General features: G+C 48.8%; 1 protein-coding gene across 2 annotated transcripts in view; it reads left to right on the forward strand.

Annotated features, from left to right (window-relative positions):
* The window catches only part of EBF4 (EBF family member 4), a 70271-nt gene that overhangs the window by 41712 nt on the left and 9881 nt on the right, over positions 1-18678 (forward strand). For both annotated transcript variants that reach the window (XM_017504749.2, XM_037730052.1), the window contains 4 exons: positions 16480-16561; positions 17317-17434; positions 17535-17668; positions 17762-17888. In XM_017504749.2, the coding sequence (XP_017360238.2) occupies positions 16480-16561; positions 17317-17434; positions 17535-17668; positions 17762-17888 (461 nt within the window). The remainder of the gene's footprint in view (positions 1-16479; positions 16562-17316; positions 17435-17534; positions 17669-17761; positions 17889-18678) is intronic.

Here is an 18678-nt window from a genome sequence, read left to right on the forward strand (position 1 = left end):
TTTTGACACTGAGTCTTGCTCTGTTGCCCAGGCTGGAGTGCAGTGGCACAGTCTCAGCTCACTGCAACCTACACCTCCTGGGTTCAAGAGATTCTCCTGCCTCAGCTTCCTGAGTAGCTAGGAATACAGGAGCCCATGACCATACCCAGCTAATTTTTGTATTTTTAGTAGAGAGGGGTTTCATCATGCTGGCCAGGTTGGTCTTAAACTCCTGACCTTGTGATCTGCTCACCTCAGTCTCCCAAAGTGCTGGGATTACAGATGTGAGCTACCGCGCCTGGCCTCTCCTTCATTTTTGAAGCTGATCATTTTAGAAGTTGACAGTTTTGCTGGACATACAATTTTTTGGTTGACAGTTGTTTTCTTTTAACACAATATGTCATCTCACTGCACCTGGCCTAGACAAAGACTTGCAATATGTCATCTCATCTTCTGACCTTCATAGTTTCATAAGTTATGTGGTAATCTTACTGAGGATTCCTTTTACATGACGAATTACTTCTGTCTCTCTGGTTGCTTCCCAGTTCCTTTCTTTTTCTTTGGCTTTCAAATTTTGAGTATGACATGTCTTTGTGTAGAGCATATACTTTGCATATGTCTTTAGTTCATACTACTTGGAGTTCGTTGAATTTCTTAGATGTGTTCAATAATGTTTTTCATTTCTGAGCACATTTAGGAAGTTTAGGGGCATTTTCTTAAACATTTTTCTGTCCTGTTCCCTGTCTACTCTCCTTCTCAGATTCCCACTATGCATATACTGGTATGATTGATGGTTCCCACAGGTCTCTTAAGCTCATTTTTCTTCATTCTTTTTTCTTCCTGTTCCTGAACTAGCTAATATAAATTGGCTTATGTTCAAGTTTACTTATTTTTTTCCTTCCATCAAATGAGATATGCTGTTGAGTTCCTCTAGGTCAGGGGTGTCCAATCTTTTGGCTTCCATGGGCCACATTGGAAGAAGACTTGTCTTGAGCCACACATAAAATACACTAACACTAACAATAGCTGATGAGCTTAAAAAAAAAAATCTCATAAGAAAGTTTACAGCTGGGCGTGGTGGCTCAAGCCTGTAATCCCAGCACTTTGGGAGGCCGAGGCGGGTGGATCACGAGGTCAAGAGATCGAGACCATCCTGGTCAACATGGTGAAACCCCGTCTCTACTAAAAATACAAAAGCATTAGCTGGACATGGTGGCACGTGCCTGTAATCCCAGCTACTCAGGAGGTTGAGGCAGGAGAATTGCCTGAACCCAGGAGGCGGAGGTTGCGGTGAGCCGAGATCGCACCATTGCACTCCAGCCTGGGTAACAAGAGTGAAACTCCGTCTCAAAAAAAAAAAAAAAAAAAGAAAGTTTACAAATTTGTGTTGGGCCAAATTCAAAGCCAACCTGGGCTGCATATAGCCCATGGGGTGCAGGTTAGAGAAGCTTGTTCTAGGTATTTTTAAATTTTAGTTATTTTTCAACTTCAGAATTTCATGAGTTTTCACATATAATTTGAAATCCTTTATTGATTTTTTTTTTTTTTTTTCTTTCTTTTCTTTTTTTTTTTTTTTTTTTTTTTTTTTTTTGGAACTCTTTTTTTTTTTTTTTTTTTGGTGTGACCGCATTCTCATACTTTTCCTGAATTTTTTAGATGTAGTTTCCTTTAGTTCTATGAACATATTTCTATTGCTCATTTAAAGTCTTTGTTGGCTGGGCACGGCACTTTGGAAGGCCAAGGTAGGTGGATCACCTGAGGTCGGGAGTTCAAGACCAGCTTGACCAACATGGAAAAGCCCCACCTCTACTAAAAATGCAAAAAATTAACCGGGTGTGGTGGCACGTGCCTATAATCCCAGCCACTCAGGAGGCTGAGGCAGGAGAATCACTTGAACCCGGGAGGCGGAAGCTGCAGTGAGCCAAGATTGTGCCACTGCATTCTGGCCTGGCAACAAGAGTGAAACTCTGTGTCAAAAATAAAATATTTGTCTAGGCCAGATGCAGTGGCTCACTCTTGTAATCCCAGCATTTTGGGAGGCAGAGGTGGACAGATTGTTTGAGCCTAGGAGTTAGAGACCAGCCTGGGCAACATGGTAAAACCCTGTCTCTACAAAAATCAGCTGGGCATGGTGGTTTATTCCTGTAGTCCCAGCCACTTGGGAGCTGAGGTGGGAGGATCACTTGAGCTTGGGAGGTCAAGGCTGCGGTGAGCCATGATCTCACCACTGCACTCCAGCCTAGGCAACAGAGCGAGATCTTATCCAAAAAATAAATAAATAAAGTCCTTGTCTAGAAAGTCTGACCTCTGGCCTTCCTCAGGGATAGTTCCTACTGACTGCTTTAAATTACAATGTATGGGTCTTACTTTCCTGTACTTTGAATGTCTCGTAATTGTTTGTTGAAAACTGAACATTTTAATCAATAATGTTGCAGTCTGCAAATCAGCTCTTCCCTCCCAATTTTGTTCTTATTGCTATTGCTGTTTGTTTGTTTGGTGACTTTCTTGGACTAATTATATAACGTTTGTATTTCCTGTCATGTATGATCACTGAAGTTTCTGCTCTTGGCTTAGTTATCAGGTTATGATTGGACAGGCATTTCTTCAAATGGCTTCAAATGCCAATAAGCGTTCAACCCTTTGCCAAAAGGCTCTATGTGTGTTAGGACATGCTTTTAGTGGTCCAGCAATTTACAACTCTGCCTTGACCCTCCCTTCCTGCTTCCCTGGGGCCTTGGGATAAACCAGAAGTGAGAGATCAGGGGCTTTCTCTGCCTTTTTTGGGCATGTGCATCTCCCTGCACATATGGATAGCTTTCTAGATCTCCAGGAATATATCAGAGCTTTTTAGAGCCCCCTGTGAACATCTTATTCCCCACTTTTTTCTTTAAAACATTATGGCCAAATTTTTACTTGCCCCCAGCTTGTACTGCTGCCTCATGTTGCTGCAATGTTAAATAATTGCCACTGGTTGTTTTCAACAAACACCCTTGAAGGTTGGGCCTTTCCCACTAAGTAAGTTCTGAATCAGGTTAAATAACAAGTTCTGCAAATAAAGCTGTCAGGGAGTTGCTAGGAAAGTTAAACAGTGAAAACTGACTGGGAATACAGCTTGTTGAGAGGCTCCAAACCCACTTTACCCCTTCCTATGGTTGCTAGCCTACTAGTATTCACAACTACAATAGTGGTTGCAAGGTAGCTTGTCTTCAACAGGGCTGGGGTGTCGGGGCTGGGAATAGGGCAAATTAAAACACCACAAAGCTTTCTTATCATATTACAACTCAGCCATTTTTCTTGCCTCAATGTTCCTTGAGTTGTTGTACACATTTTGTTAATTTTCAGAGTTCTGAGAAAGTTGATTTTGACTATGTTTGCCAGTGTTCTTGTTGCTTTATGTAAGAATAGATTTTCAGAGGTCTTTACTCAGCAATGCTCAAACTCCTGTCCCTGTAATTGTTATTTCTTACCTGGGTACAAGTCAAAAGTGACTTGGGGGCTTTGGTCCAGCATTCATGCAGTCACAGTAATTTTTGACTCTTGAATTCCATCTATGAATCAATTAGCATCTGTTGTGGGGCAGGCACTATGATGGATGCTTGGGAGAAGAGAGGCTTAAACAGTAATCTCTGCCCTCTGAGAGCCTACAGAGCAGCTGAGGAGACACATATAATTATGCAAACAACATTTTATAATTTTGAAAAAATTTGGCAGTGCGGTGGCTCACACCTGTAATCTCAGCACTTTGGGAGGCTGAGGCAGGTGGATCGTGAGGTCAAGAGATTGAGACCATCCTGGCCAACATAGTGAAACCCTGTCTCTACTAAAAATACAAAAATTAGCTGGGCGTGGTGGCACATGCCTGTAGTCCCAGCTACTTGGGAGACTGAGGCAGGAGAATCACTTGAACCTGGAGGCAGAGGTTGCAGTGAGCTGAGATTGTGCCACTGCACTCCAGCCTGGTGACAGAGTGAGACTCTGCCTCAAAAAAAGAAAAGAAAAGAAAAAATTTATGAACTTGAAGAAAGGTCAGTAGAGATTATGCATAATTACATAATGATAAGAAGAAATAGAGAACAACGTAAGGCTTGAAGACCACACTATCCAATAGTACTTTCTGCAATGATGGAAATGTTCTGTACCAACCAATATGGTAACCAACAACCACACATAGTTATTGGGCACTTGAAATGTAGCTACCCTGGCTGAGGAATTGAATATTTAATTGTGTTTAATTTAAATCAAATTTAAGTAACAACACATGGTTGCTATATCTAACATCACAGCTATAAGACTTTAAATATTTGCTTGATTGGCCAGGATGACCCTGTGGTAGAGGTGGGGGAAGATCCCCTCCCATGGGAGGCTCATAGCTCTTCTCTGGCTCCCAGGGATAGGCAGGAGCTAGGGGCTATAGATACCCCCTGGCATGTAATTGTGCCTGCTGCCTGGTGGGTATTGCTCAGTGACACTGTTGGAATAGTTTAGGTCTGAGCCACCTGGCAAAGGTTAGCTCTGGTCTACTTTATTGGGGGCAAATTTAGACCCTAGATCAGGCACAACATGGCAAGTGCAATTAGATGAGAAGGGGCTGTGGGAACTGCAAAAGAATCAGCCCCCTTCCTAATCCAATGGTCAATGCAACATTCCCTGTTTTCCTCTACAGCCACAGGACTAGCCCAGTGCCATCCATCTCCTTCCACCCTTTCCCAGCAGGATCTCCTGCACTCATGCTGCAAGCAGACTTCTGTCCAGATCCATTCCGGCAATCCCCCTTGAGCTTCCAGACCCTCCCTACAGGGTCAGGGCTGAGGTGAGACCAAGGTCTTCCCTCTTGCCACCCAAATGCACTGTACTTCCTTCCTCACTCCCCCCAGCCCCACGACTCTTTTCAGAGCTGGGAGCATCTGAGGGAGGGCGAAGCAGAGGGGCTTCAAGAGAGATTCCCTCATGTGCTCTGAGGGTCATACAGGCTGAGATGCCAGTCATAAGGACAAAGGTCTCCAAAGGACCCCTAATGAAGAGGAAGGACTTTAAGGAGACCTCTGGGCAGCTGAAGCCAAGCTTAGGGCCAGATTGGCCCCCACACTGAGACAGTAGAGATTTGGGCAGTGGCCCCATAGAAAATTGGAGGAAGAGAGGGACTGCAGGCATGAGGCAGCCTAGGAACCATACTAGGTGGAGTGGAGGTGGCAATGAATGAACTGCCTGCAGCTGAATAATAAGCTTTCTCTACAAAGTGGAGAGTTATTGAGGGTTGGGGACTCAAGCCAACCTGGGATGTCTGGCTACGTAACTTGGAGCAAGTTCTCACCTTCCTCAGCTTCAGATCCCTAATGTGTAAAATGGAGCTGATTGATGAGCCTCCTGTGATTCTGGGAAGGAGAGGATGCTGTGGTGTTAGTAGGATGTATTGATGCAGTGCCCAGCACAGCAACTGCCTGAGTCATTTCTTACCCTCCTGCCACCCACCCTTACAGATCATCTTAGAGAGTAAGTGCAGCTGAGTCTGGACAGCGGCAGCAAAAAAGTTCAGGCCCGGCATGGTGGCTCACGCCTGTAATCGCAGCACTTTGGGAGGCCGAGGTGGGTGGATCACATGAGGTCAGGAGTTTGAGACCAGCCTGGCCAACATGGTAAAAACCCATCTCTACTAAAAATACAAAAATTAGCCAGGTGGCATGCGCCTGTAGTCCCAGCTATTGGGGAGGCTGAGGCAGGAGAATCATTTGAATCCAGGAGGCAGAGGTTGCAGTGAGCCAAGATTGCACCACTGCACTCCAGCCTAGGCAACAGAGCGAGACTGCATCTCAAGAAAAAAAAAAAAAGGAAGTTCAATGAGAGCCAAGGAGGAACGTCCTGCCTGCCGAGCTAGAGGCCACAGTCACAGGGAGACGTCCCAGGCTGGGGATGGGTCTTCCTCTGAAGAGGAAGGGGGATACTCTCACTTGGCCTCTGTCCTCTCTGCCCTGGGTGCTTGGTGAATTGTAGAAGATGCCAGGCCTTGCCAACACCCCCTACCTACCTCTCACCTGATTTATAGATAAGAGGTGCAGAGGTCTCTGGTCTTGGAGGCCAGGGCTCACCTCCACTACCACCCCTGCCCAAGGCCAGAGGAACCCACCACTTCTTTCCTTCAGACTCCCACCTTCTTTAAATCGCCGTGTGACTCACAAGCACCCCTTCCAGCTCTGTGGTTTCCACTGCTGTCCATGCCCCATCCCCACTCCTCCCTCCTTTTTCTCTTGTCACTTCTCTTCTGTTCCTCCCATGGACTCTAGTATCCTGCATTCACAGATGACTCCTCAGGCTTAGGGGGACTTAGAGGGGTGTGTGTGTACATCTGTGTCCACACGGGCACACACCATGGTGACCATGCCCCAGCCCCTTCCTGCCGCTGCATGTGGCATGCCCAAAGGCCTCCCATTAACAGCCTCTCCACCCTTCCTCCTCTCCCCTTAGGCCTGGTTTGGGAGAAGTGGAGTCACTGCCACTCTTGGTGGGCAGCTGGGGGCCCCTTAACTGTCTCTCCACCCCCCTCCCTTTCTCCTCAGGCCCCGTGCCCAACCCTGAGGTTTGGAGAGCCTAGTAAGTGCCCTATCAACATGTTAATCAAATTACTTAGGAGCTAAAATTGACGCTGTTCATTAATTATACAAGATTATGCTAATTGTGCATGCAAATGCATGCAGGGGAACAGAAGGTGTTCAGGCGCATGGTGGGCCATTAGCATAGAGGATGGGGTGCGGGTGCATTGGCATGCTAATATATGCGCCCTGGCTATTTATAGTCCCCCAGCCCATCTGCACTGCAGCCACCTCTACCCGGGTGGGGATCATGGTGGGGAGGCCAGGTCCAGGCCTGGCAGGTGGCTATGGTCCTGGGGACTCTCTGTCTTGGCTGCTACCGCAGGCTAAGACCAGGAAGCAGCCTGGGGCAACCCCACCTAGGCCTGAAGGAATACAGTAAGCTTCTCATTCCCCTTCCTTCCCTTGCCTAGGCCCTTTGGTGCCTGTTTCTGCCTCAAGAGACATCCCCTGCAGCCTCCCCATCGCCCACACGGTTCAAGTCCCACATTATTTGGTGCTAACCCCAGGCCCCAAGTCACACTGCCCTCCTCAGTCTTGTCAGGCACCACTGGATGAATGAACCATCTGCCCCACAGTGGAGCTGTTAGTCCCTGTGCATGGAGTGTCCTGCCTCTTACTTCTTGGTGAGATCCTCCAAGACCCAACACCAAACACCCAACACCAAATCGGAGCTCTAGGAAGCCTTCCACCCGCAAAGGCAAAATAAGTGGCTACTGCAAATTCCACTTGGCAGATCCTCCTGCCTTGCCCACCACTCCGTCTTCCTGAATTTCTCTTTCCTGTTGGATTGTAATTTCCTTTAGATCTTGTACAATGCTACATCCCCAGTGCCTGACACATAGAAGGTATTTAATAAATCTTTTTAAGTGGGTGTATGGAATGAATGAGGGGATGAATGGCCCAGCCATCTGTGTCCTCCTCTGTCCCTGAGCTGAGGATAGAGAGAGGCAGACAATGAAAACTCTGGAGAGCCAGAAACTGCTTCAGTTTCTTCTGCGGCTCATGGGAATCAAAGACAAATCTTTTAGGATAAAAATTAGCAGAGGATGCCTCTCCCCATTTTTCCCCATCTCAGGCTGCTGTGCCAACTTTGGGCTTGGAAACACGTCTCCAATTTAAAATACCCTTCACTCTCAATCTGCTGTCTTTCCCAAGGCCTTCACAGGACTCACTGTTGTTTGGAACACCCTGCCCCTGCTCATGTATCCATTCACTGCATGCCTTCTTTCTAGATTTGCACTGTCCAATATGGTAGTCTCGAGTCACATGTGACCATTTCAATTTATGTTGATTAAAGTGGCCAGGCGCAGTGGCCCACGCCTGTAATCCCAGCACTTTGGGAGACCGAGGAGGGTGGATCGCCTTAGGTCAGGAGTTCGTAATCAGCCTGACCAATATGGTAAAACTCCGTCTCTACTAAAAGTACAAAAATTAGCCGGGTGTGGTGGCGGGCACCTGTAATCCCAGCTACTCAGGAGGCTGAGGCAGGAGAATTGCTTGAACCCAGGAGGCAGAGGTTGCAGTGAGCTGAGATTGGGCCACTGCACTCCAGTCTGGGCAACAGAGCAAGACTCATTCTCAATAAAAAAAACAAACAAACAAAAAAAAAAAACAACCATAGATTTATGTTAATTAAAATGAAATAAAATTCAGTTCCTCAGTCGCACTAGCCACATTTCAAGTGCTGAGTAGCCACGTGTGGTGAGTTCATATCATTCTGGAAAAGTTCCCTTAGACAGCACTGTATTCTAGACATGCTCTTCCTTGTCCCTGACAGTAGTCCTATAGTGGAAAATGCACTCAGGCTCTCGGTCCAGCTCCTTGAGTTACTAACTGCCATCTCTTTGGAAGTGAGAACATAATTTCAGCCCTAAGTGTCTCGTGGGGATGCAGGGAGGAAAAACCTGGTGAAAAGCCTTAGCTCTGTGACCTAAGGTTTCTTAAGATGGGATTCCTGGAAGCAGAGCCTGAGATGGGGATTCTTGTGAAGAAGGTTTATCAAAGGAGAGCTCTCAGGAGAAAAGGAATGAGCTTAGAGGGAGCTAAGCAAGGAGGTGGTCTCAGCTGGAGCCTAGCGTCAGCCTGGTCCCATGTGGAGGTCTGGAGCATGAATGGCACGGAGGGTTGGTCCTTCTTGTAATGTCAATCTGTCGTTGGCTGCAGGCTATTGGTAGGGAGTGTATGCTCTTGGCTGAGGGTAATTCTCAGATTACCTCGGGATAGCTGTGAGCCATTTGACAGTCTACACGGCAGCTGGACATGAGGGAATCAGGCAGGCATTAACTCACTGTAGAGTACCTAGACATTGTCTTCCAAAAGCAGCTCCAGGCCAGGCAATGGCTCATGCCTGTAATCCCAGCATTTTGGGAGGCTGAGGCAGGAGGATCGCTTGAGCCCAGGAGTTTCAGACCAGCCTGGGTAACATTCTGAAACCCCCATCTCTACAAAAAATATACAAAATTAGCTAAGCATGGTAGTGTGAACTGTTGTCCCAGCTGCTCAGGAGGCTGAGGTGAGAGGATCACTTAAGCCCAGGAGGTCAAGGCTGCAGTGAGCCAAGATCACACCACTGTACTCTGGTCTCAGTGACAGAGAGAGACTCTGTCTCAAAAAAAAAGGCAGTGGACTCACATCAGTTACCTTCATATTTGCCTTCTCTACTGAGTGTCTCTTTTGAGTAAAGCACTGTGCTTGGGGAGTTTATGCAATGGTGTCATCCTTGAGAAGTAGTATGTAAGTTAAATGATTGCACTTCCATCATACTCAACCCACAATTTGCTTCTTTGGTAGAAAATACTCTATTGACAAGAAAGATTTCTTTTCATTTCATCTTGAGCTGTTTTTACAGGGAGGAATAAAAAGCATTTATAGAAATGATTAGGAAGGCTAAACTGAGGTCAGGATGTAGGAAGGTGGGTGTGCGGGTGAACTACTCTCTGAGCTTTCCTTTAAGTCATAGGCATCAGGCCAGGCATGGTGGCTTACACCTGTAATCCCAGCACTTTGGGAGGCCGAGGTGGGCGGATCACTAGGTCAGGAGTTTGAGACCAGCCTGGCCAACATGGTGAAACCCTGTCTCTACTAAAAATACAAAAATTAGCTGAGCATAGTGGCAGGTGTCTGTAATCCCAGCTACTGGGGAGGCTGAGGCAGGAGAATTGTTTGAACCCAGGAGGCAGAGGTTGCAGTGAGCCAAGATCACGCCATTCCACTCGAGCCTGGGTGACAGGGCAAGACTTCGTCTCAAAAAAAAAAATAAATAAAGTTATAGGCATCAGAGTCGTGATGCATAACTACCACCCTTTGGATGCTTTATTAGTTGGATGACCACTGTTCACAGCTCTTCATCTGGTCTTTCATTAAACATTTTTATTGAGAATGTTCAATGTAGGCAGACTGGAATAATGAAGCCCATATAGCCCCAATGAGCTAAAACAATTATTAACTCTTGGTTCAGTTTTTTTCATACTGAAGATTTTCTCGGCTGACAGCAGCAGTCACAACACCCGAAAGCCCCAAACGAGGAGCAAAAGGACCAAAAACTAGGAGCAAAAGTTTCTCCTTTGCAACCCTGTTGATTCTGTAACCTCAAGGAAATCCCTAGAGCACAGCTATCCTGGTCCCCACACAGCTGCCCCTCAGAGCCGCTTGTGAAGGACTTGCCGCATGGTACTGCAGTACCAGCCTGGGCTGACTCTGAGAGCCCCACTTAGAAGGACTTCTAGGACCCTTGTCAGCATCAGTGGTTCGTAAAGACCCCCATTCATATCCTGACTTTGGCACTGACTGTGACTTTGTAGCTTAGCCTTGGTTTCCTCATCTGTAAAGTGGGGTGGTTGCAGATCGACACCACCTGGGGGATTCAGCAAGATAATGCTAAAGTGACAAACTCAGCAGCATTCCAGGCACTTGCTAAGCTGCTAAGTGCTTGATGGGTTACACCTGCGTCCCTTATTTTATTTTTTTCTTTGCATATTTACCTCCCTAATGCATTTTATTTGTAAGTCATGCTTGTATTTATGGTGTTTTCTTTCATTAATCCTAATGGAAGCTTCTGGGACTTGGCCTTTCTCTCGCTTCCCTTTCTTTGGGGTCTGGATTAGGAAGCCATGCCCTCAGAGGGCCTCATGGCCACAGTGGGGATGGTATTGGGCACTGGTCCTGTAGTGCTCACCCTCCGTGGGGATCCTCAGATCCGAGAGGGCTGTGGACTTGGGCTCACTTTGCCCCACCCCCATCCCCTGCCCTCATCCTGGTCAGGAAAAAGGGGCTTTCCTAGATTCCATTTCAGCCCCATAGGGCCAGGAGTAGGGAGAGCTGCTCAGAGAACACCCCCAGACTCATCCAAGCTTTAGAGGTGGGGGGTGGCCCACTCAACAAAGTGCACTTCCCTTCCTGCCTCAAGTCCCTGCAGGGTGTCCCAGGCCCAGAACCTTGTCTTCACTTACCCAGGCCCTGCCCAGGCTCTCTTCTTTCAAGGAGAGCACCTTCCCACAGTTCCCATGTCCATGTGTGTTCCACGTGTGTAGGTGTCTCTCTGCAGCTCCCCTGCCCACAGGGTCTCTCACCCTCCCCCAGTTCCCAGCCCCTGCATCTGGCCTCTGTGCGGACATGGCCTGGATGACCTGCTGCTGCCCCTCCTTCTTCTTCCCTGACTCCATTCCCATCCTTCCCTGACTGCTCAGGTGGAATAAAGTGTCACCCCCGGGCGTTAGCCAACAGAGAAGTACCTTGGTTTGTCCTCATGTTTGCCTTTCCAGTCTCCGCGGTGTGTCTGTCTCCTCCTGGTGGGCCAGGAGAGGACCAGGCAACTGCGCCCGGACGGGGAGGGTCAGCAGTCACTCTAGGTCCAGGGGAGAGGTAGGGCTCCTGGTTCTCCTAGATCCCAATGGAAGTCCTCTCATTCTAGGTCCAGCCTTGGGGGCCGGTCACCTTTGCCAAAGCACAGTCTTCAAAATGTCAAAAGCATGATTCTCATACAAATTGCTACTAAGCATGTGTCGAAGTTTTCTGTAACTTATTGAAGAGGGAACCAATGGGATGACAAAGCTGACTCAAGACGAAGAGAAACCGATGTATACATGTGTGAGTGTGTGAGTGTGCATGTGTATATGGAAAGGGGTGGAGGGGAGGGAAGGAGAGGCAAGGGATTGTGTGAATAATACTGGAATAAGATTGCCAGATTAGATACAAAGCTAGTTATTGTCTGTAGAACAATTTTATCATCTTTAAGGCTAATTTCTCCACCAAACAGAAATTATTTACTTCTCCTAACAAATAGCATTTGTTTCCAAGTCATACAAATTTTGGGGGGTATAAATTTACAGAGTAAAAGTGAAATTTTGTCACATGTATACAATGTGTGATGATCCAATCCGGATATTTAGGGTGTCCATCACACGGGTACAATACATTTTTGCTAAGTATTGCCACCCTACTCTGCTATCAAACATCAAATTTATTCCTCCTGTCTTGCTGCTTGTTTGTACCCTATAACCCACTTCTCTTCATTCCCTGCCCCCCCAACTCAGTCCCTTCTCCATTATCTGTCTTTCCATGCTCTACCTTCAGATCATCAAAGTTTTTGTGTGTTTTGTTTGTTTTTGTTTTGTTTTGAGACAGAGTCTCACTCTGTTGCCCAGGCTGGAGTGCAGTGATGCAATCCCAGCTCACTGCAACCTCCACCTCCCAGGTTCAAGTGATTCTCTTGCCTCAGCTAATCCTGAATTGCTGGGACTGCAGGCGAGCGCCACGATGCCTGCCTAATTTTTGTATTTTCTAGAGACCAGGTATCACCATATTGGCCACGCCAGTCTCAAACTCCTGACTTCATGATCCGCCCACCTCGGCCTCCCAAAGTGCTAGGATTATAGGCATGAGCCACTGCGCCTGGCCGGTCATCAAAGTTTTTAGCTCCCACTGACAAATATCATTTGTATCTTACCAGTTTTCTACAAATTAGCACTTTACAGTTTGTGCTCCAGTCAATAGTAAATGTGAGTCACTTTCTCCTAGAGACATAATACTCCAGAGAAGCATTGTCTATATTAATATAGTGCAAGCTACATATGTACATATGCTTTTTTTTTTTTTTTTTTTGAGACAGAGTCTCACTCTGTCACCCAGGAGTGCAGTGGTGCAGTCTTGGTTCACTGGAAGCACCACTTCCCTCGTTCAAGCAATTCTCATGCCTCAGCCTCCTGAGTAGCTGGGACTACAGGCATGTGCTACGTCACCCAGCTAATTTTTGTATTTTTAGTAGAGATGGAATTTCACAATGTTGGCCAGGCTAGTCTCAAACTCCTGGCCTAAAGCAATCTCCCAAGGTGGCTTGGCCTCCCAAAATGCTGGGATTATAGGTGTGAGCCACTGAGCAGGGCCTCAAGTCACATATGTAATGTTAAATTTTCCAGTAGCCACAAGCAACTGATACAATTAATTTTGATAATACATTTTATTTAACCCAATATATCTAAAAGATGAGTATTTCCACATGAAATCAACATAAAAGATTACGGATGAATTATTTTACATTCTTTTTTTTCTAAGTCTTGGAAATCAGATGTTACACTTACCACATATCTCAAGTTCAAACTAGCCACATTGCAAGGGTTCATGCCACGTGAGGCTGGTGGCTATAGTAATGGATAGCGCAGCTCCAGTGCAGTGGTTTCCAGACTTCAGGGTACACCAGCCTCACCTGAAGGGCGTAGGAATGCACAGATGTGTTCTGACTCAGCAGGTCTGAGGTGGGGGCTGAGATTCTACATTTGTAGCAAGATCTCAGGTGACGCTGACACTGCTGGTCTTGGGGGTGGTGCAGGCTCTCTGACCGGGGGGGGGGCAGCCTTGTGGACTACCAGCTGGGAGTGAGGTTTCAGTGGCACCATGGATGCCTTCGGCTATGTGCTAGCTCTGAGGACGGGACCAAAGGGAAGGGAAAAGGGGACTGACCCTCAGCCCCCACCGCAGACCCAGGCTTTGTGCTGCTGCTTTTACTCACCCACAATCTGCAGGTAATGCAAACACTGAGGTGTCCCCATAGACAGAGGTGCTGGCAGGGCTCTAGGGCTCTCAGGGAGGGGTGGGCCTTGAGATTTAGAGTGGCCAGAAAATGGTGGCTGGACAGGGCATGAGACTCGGTGTGGACACAAAGGACAAATGAAACCTGTACTGGAAAGGGACATCGGGAAGATCTGCTGAGCAAAGACTTGGGGAAGGGCCAGTGAGGGAGCAGGACCCTGCAGGAAACCACAGCCTTGGGGAGAGCAGAAGTAAAGGATGTCCCAGAGGCAGGACTAGAAGGTGTCATCGTAGCCATCAATTGCTACTCTCCCTTCATGGATATGAAAAGATTTACCTACCGCAGGTCATGCAGAGAGTCCGGCCCTGGCCAGAGCCCCTATCTTGGCCCCTTCCCAAGGACCGTTCCTCTTGATTCCTTAGGTTTGAGTGGACTGGGGTGCAGTGGGCACATGTGTCATCTTCTGGTGCAGTCCTATGCTTGTCGCATCTTCAGTGGTACCCAAAGTTGAGCATTCAGTCTCTTTAGGACAGAGACTGTGTCCCATCCTGGTGTTTTCCCCTCCATCTAGCATGTGTTGAAGGACCAAGCACATGGGTACTTAATTTAAAGGAACTAGTCTGCACTGCATATGTGACTAGGGAGTCTGTACCCTGTCACATGTGAATGTGGGGCATGGATGACGAACATGTCATACATGTGGGTGTAGTGTGTTTACATCATAAGGTATCATAAAGGGTGTAGGGAGTAGTTACTGTAGCAACTAATAAGAGAGAAATGGAGTGCCTCCACCATGCAGGTGTGCCTCTCAGGAGCACTGGAGGTGTCTGCATCTTGGGGTGACCCATGGCGGGTATATATGGTGTCTACACATTGGTGACTACTGTTTGAGGCGTAACAGCTGTCTGCACTGCAGGGTATCCTGTAGGGGTAAATGGATTGTCTACACTGTAGGGGTGCACCGTTTGGGGAATAAAGGGGATGGCCACTGTGTGGGGGAACATGACAAGTGCTGGAAGTGTAGACAGAGGCAGGACCCCAGGGAGATGCATCTCCAGAAAGGGGACTGCCACCAGCTCCCAATGAGGGGCTGCCCCCTGGGGACACTTGAGTTCCAGGGCCAGTGCTTACTCCTCCCAGCACTTGGAGACCTCTTTTTGGGGGACTAGGCTTTCAGGGCCTGTAACAAATCTTCCTCTGAATGGGAATTCCTTGTTTACAGACTTTGCATGCAACACTGGTAAATTAAATGAACGTTCAAATTTGGGATATATAAGTAGTACATGAGTAACTAATACGGTGGTTAAAGGTCCACCCAGGTCCGGGACTCTTGTATTCTCTTGTATTTCCTTTTTTTTTTTTTTTTTTTTTTTTTTTTTTTTTTTTTTTTTTTTTTTTTTTTTTTTGAGACAGAGTCTCCCTCTGTAGCCCAGGCTGGATCTCGGCTCACTGCAACCTCCACCTCCCAGGTCCCAGTTCAAGCAATTCTCCTACCTCAGCCTCCCAAGTAGCTGGGATTACAAGTACAAGCCACCATGCCCAGCTAATTTTTGTATTTTTTAGTAGAGACATGGTTTCACCATGTTGGCCGGCCTGGAAGAATTGCTTGAACCTGGGAGGCGGAGGTTTTGGAGAGAGATGGCACCACTGCACTCCAACCTGGGTGACAGAGCAAGACTCCGCCTCAAAAAACAAAACAAATCAAAACAGTACAACAGCCAGAGTGTTGTTCATGGCTACCTTACTGGTAGGTGACAGGACCAAGGCCAACTGCCAGGAAGGAGAGGAGGACTAAGTGCTCATGTGTGTGTCCAAAAAGCAGCCTCTTCAGCTCATGTGTTTTTTTCCCAGTAACTCTATGTAAACAAGAAGACATTCACAGTATCTGTACCACATGTCTAACAGATACACCATGTGTATGTGGTGGGTATGTGCTCTGTGTGATTAAACTTTTCCTGTGTGTATAATGGTTATAACATGTGTGGGAGGAGGATCTGCCATGTGGGAGGGGAATTTGCTCGAGGCATCTGCTATACAGGATAACTTTACAGTATTTGCAATAACTACATTTTGGGTAATCATTTATAACATAAAATGTGTATTAATGTATTTGTTCTGTGTATTTTCTGTTTATCTGTGCATATACTGTGTGGGGTGGGCATACACTGTGCGTGATGGGCACAGGCTCTGTGTCTGATTACTATGCCACTACATGTGTGATGAGTGCAGGCTATTTATGGAGTACATGTTGTTTATGCTTGTGTGAAGGTTATACCCCGGGTGTGTGTGGTGGCTGTATTTTGTAATAGTATACAAGGCATAAACAGTGTCTACAAAGAATATGCTGTGTATGAGGAGTGTACATTGTGTGGGTAATGGGTATACTCTGGGGAGGGTTGTGTCATGTGACAGATGTCCTATGTGGTGATACGCATATACTATGACATACACATAGTGTGTGATAAGGTTACATCGGGTAAGTGCGTACATGCTACATACAGAGCATACATTGAATGTATATGGGTATACAGTGTGGTGGGAATAATGACTAATAGGTATATGCAGTGTATATGATGGACATACTCTTTATCAGGAATATATATTGTGTGGGAGTGCTACATATACACTTTGTGGGATAAATAAGCACTGTGTGTATGGTACACTGTGTGTATGGTTGTGTAGCGAAGTAGTCATTGTGATGGGTCTATTTGGTGTGTGTCAGGCACCCTGCGTATATGTCAGGCCATGATGGGAACAGGGGTGTGTGGCCGAGTGGGAGCAGGCAGAGGGGAGTCATCCTTCTGGGAGGGAGCATGGCAGGGAGCAGTTGGATCCTCATCTGTTTCCAGAACCCCCAAACCCTTGAGCCCACCGACCACACTGTTTCAGGTTCTTCCTCAAGTTCTTCCTCAAATGCAACCAGAACTGCCTGAAGAATGCGGGGAATCCCCGAGACATGCGCCGCTTCCAGGTGGGTCTGGAGAGAGGGTTTCCCCTTGCAACCCCACCCTTTCCTGAAGGAGGGGAGGGGAGGTGGAGGGGAAGGCTGTGACCCTGCCACCCTGGGCAGATCTCTGCCCAGCCCTGTGCCTCCCCAGCCTGGATCCTGCTGGGGGTGGGGCAGCTCCTTCTCAACTTATGCTGGCTGCCAAGGGAGGCTTCATTAGAGTCCCACTTAAGAAGATGCTAATTGTGACATTTTTACATGATTAACGACCCAGGCAATTTGCATAGCGTGAAGCGGAGAGCACATCCCTCAGCACATCCCCAACCTGCACACCCCTCCCAGTGCAGGGGAGAGGGGGAAGAAGGCAGCCCCAGTTTTCTCCCCAGAATAGGGCAGGGGCTCCTGCTGATGGGTTCTCCAGCGGATGCTGCCCCCCCTCTCCTTGCCTCAGACACCATTCCTGCCTTGGAGGCCCGTGGATGCAGCCCCGCATTGCTGTGTATGCAAAAACAGTAGCCACCCTTTGCCCAAGGAGCCAGTTTTTTCAGGAGTCTTTATTTTTGTCGCTCTGGGGAGTCAGTTCATCTGGGGGTGTCACCTGATCCAGCTGGCCCCCTTCCACCAGCTCAGACACTGCAGGACTGAAGCCCTCCTCCTCCCACCAGTGACCCTAAATTCCAGCATCCAGCCACCAGCCTCAAGGTGCTGGTTCCCCACCACCTTCCCCTCCCGGGAGCCCCCGAGGGCCCCAGCCAGGCTGGCCTCGGCTCTCCTCGCAGGTGGTGGTGTCCACGACGGTGAGCGTGGACGGACACGTGCTGGCCGTGTCCGACAACATGTTTGTGCACAACAACTCCAAGCATGGCCGCAGGGCGCGCCGCCTGGACCCCTCCGAAGGTCAGGACCCCCGGCCCAGCCCCGGCCGCCGCGGGCCCAGCCAGCCCCCAGGCCCCACCTCCGCGCGGTCCCCTGACCTGGGTCCTCTCCTGCCTCCCAGCTGCCACCCCCTGCATCAAGGCCATCAGCCCCGGGGAGGGCTGGACCACGGGCGGCGCCACGGTCATTGTCATCGGCGACAACTTCTTCGACGGGTTGCAGGTCGTGTTCGGAAACGTACTCGTGTGGAGCGAGGTGGGCCAACCCCGCCAGTCTCCCTCGGGGCCTGGGGGCTGGGCCCTCCCCTCGCCGGTGCGGAACCTGCAGGCCTCCCCTCTCCCCTCGCAGCTCATCACGCCCCACGCCATCCGGGTGCAGACGCCCCCGCGGCACATCCCCGGGGTGGTGGAGGTGACCCTCTCCTACAAATCCAAGCAGTTTTGCAAGGGAGCCCCCGGCCGCTTTGTCTACACAGGTGAGGAGTCGGGCGGGGCAGGGGAGGTCTAAGGTGCGCGGAGGGAGCCCATCCCGTGCACGAGCACGGATCTGTGTTCTTGGAGTTTGGAGTTAGCGGAGCTCTACGCTGTGGCCACGCCCCCTAGACGGCTTCAGGCAGCCTCCACCCACCAATGCCTGTGACCGCTCGCTCGCAGGACAGTCTTTCCCTGGATCTGTGTGTTTCCCTCCCTGGCCTCTGGCTCCATAATCCTTTCCTACAAAGTGTCCCGTCCCCCTCGCCGCCCCACAACCAACATTCTTTCTCCTTCGGCCATCTCACTTCCTGAACATTGTATCTCCCGCCCGCAGACCCTCCAGGGTTTAGAGACTCTCCAAAGGGGTGTTTATTTCAAAGATGCCACCAAATGGGGTCGCTGCTCCCCGAATTTTCCCCTGGGTCTCTTGGTTCCCCCACGCTACCCCAGACCTCACGGCATATACACGCACACACACCTGCGTACATACACAAACACACCCCTTGCCAGAGTGAGCAGTGAACACGCGTAGAGATGCAGTGTAGAACCCCCCCAGTCCCGCTCTATTTGGCCGCTGGCCGAGCCTTCTCCATTTCCATCCTCCCGCCACACCCCAGCCAAGCCACCCCACTGCACTCCCCACCAGCGCGCTGCCCCCCCCCACACACACGCACATCGATGCTCATCGAGCCCTTCGAGGGACACTCGGTAGTGACCCTGCTTACCCTCAGGGAGGCTTCAGTCTAACACGTAAAGGCCGAGCAGAGAACTGCGTGGGGTGGGTGCGGTTAC

The sequence above is a fragment of the Cebus imitator genome, unplaced genomic scaffold, assembly GCF_001604975.1.
Source record: "Cebus imitator isolate Cc_AM_T3 unplaced genomic scaffold, Cebus_imitator-1.0 Scaffold328, whole genome shotgun sequence".
Classification (NCBI taxonomy): Eukaryota; Metazoa; Chordata; class Mammalia; order Primates; family Cebidae; genus Cebus; species Cebus imitator.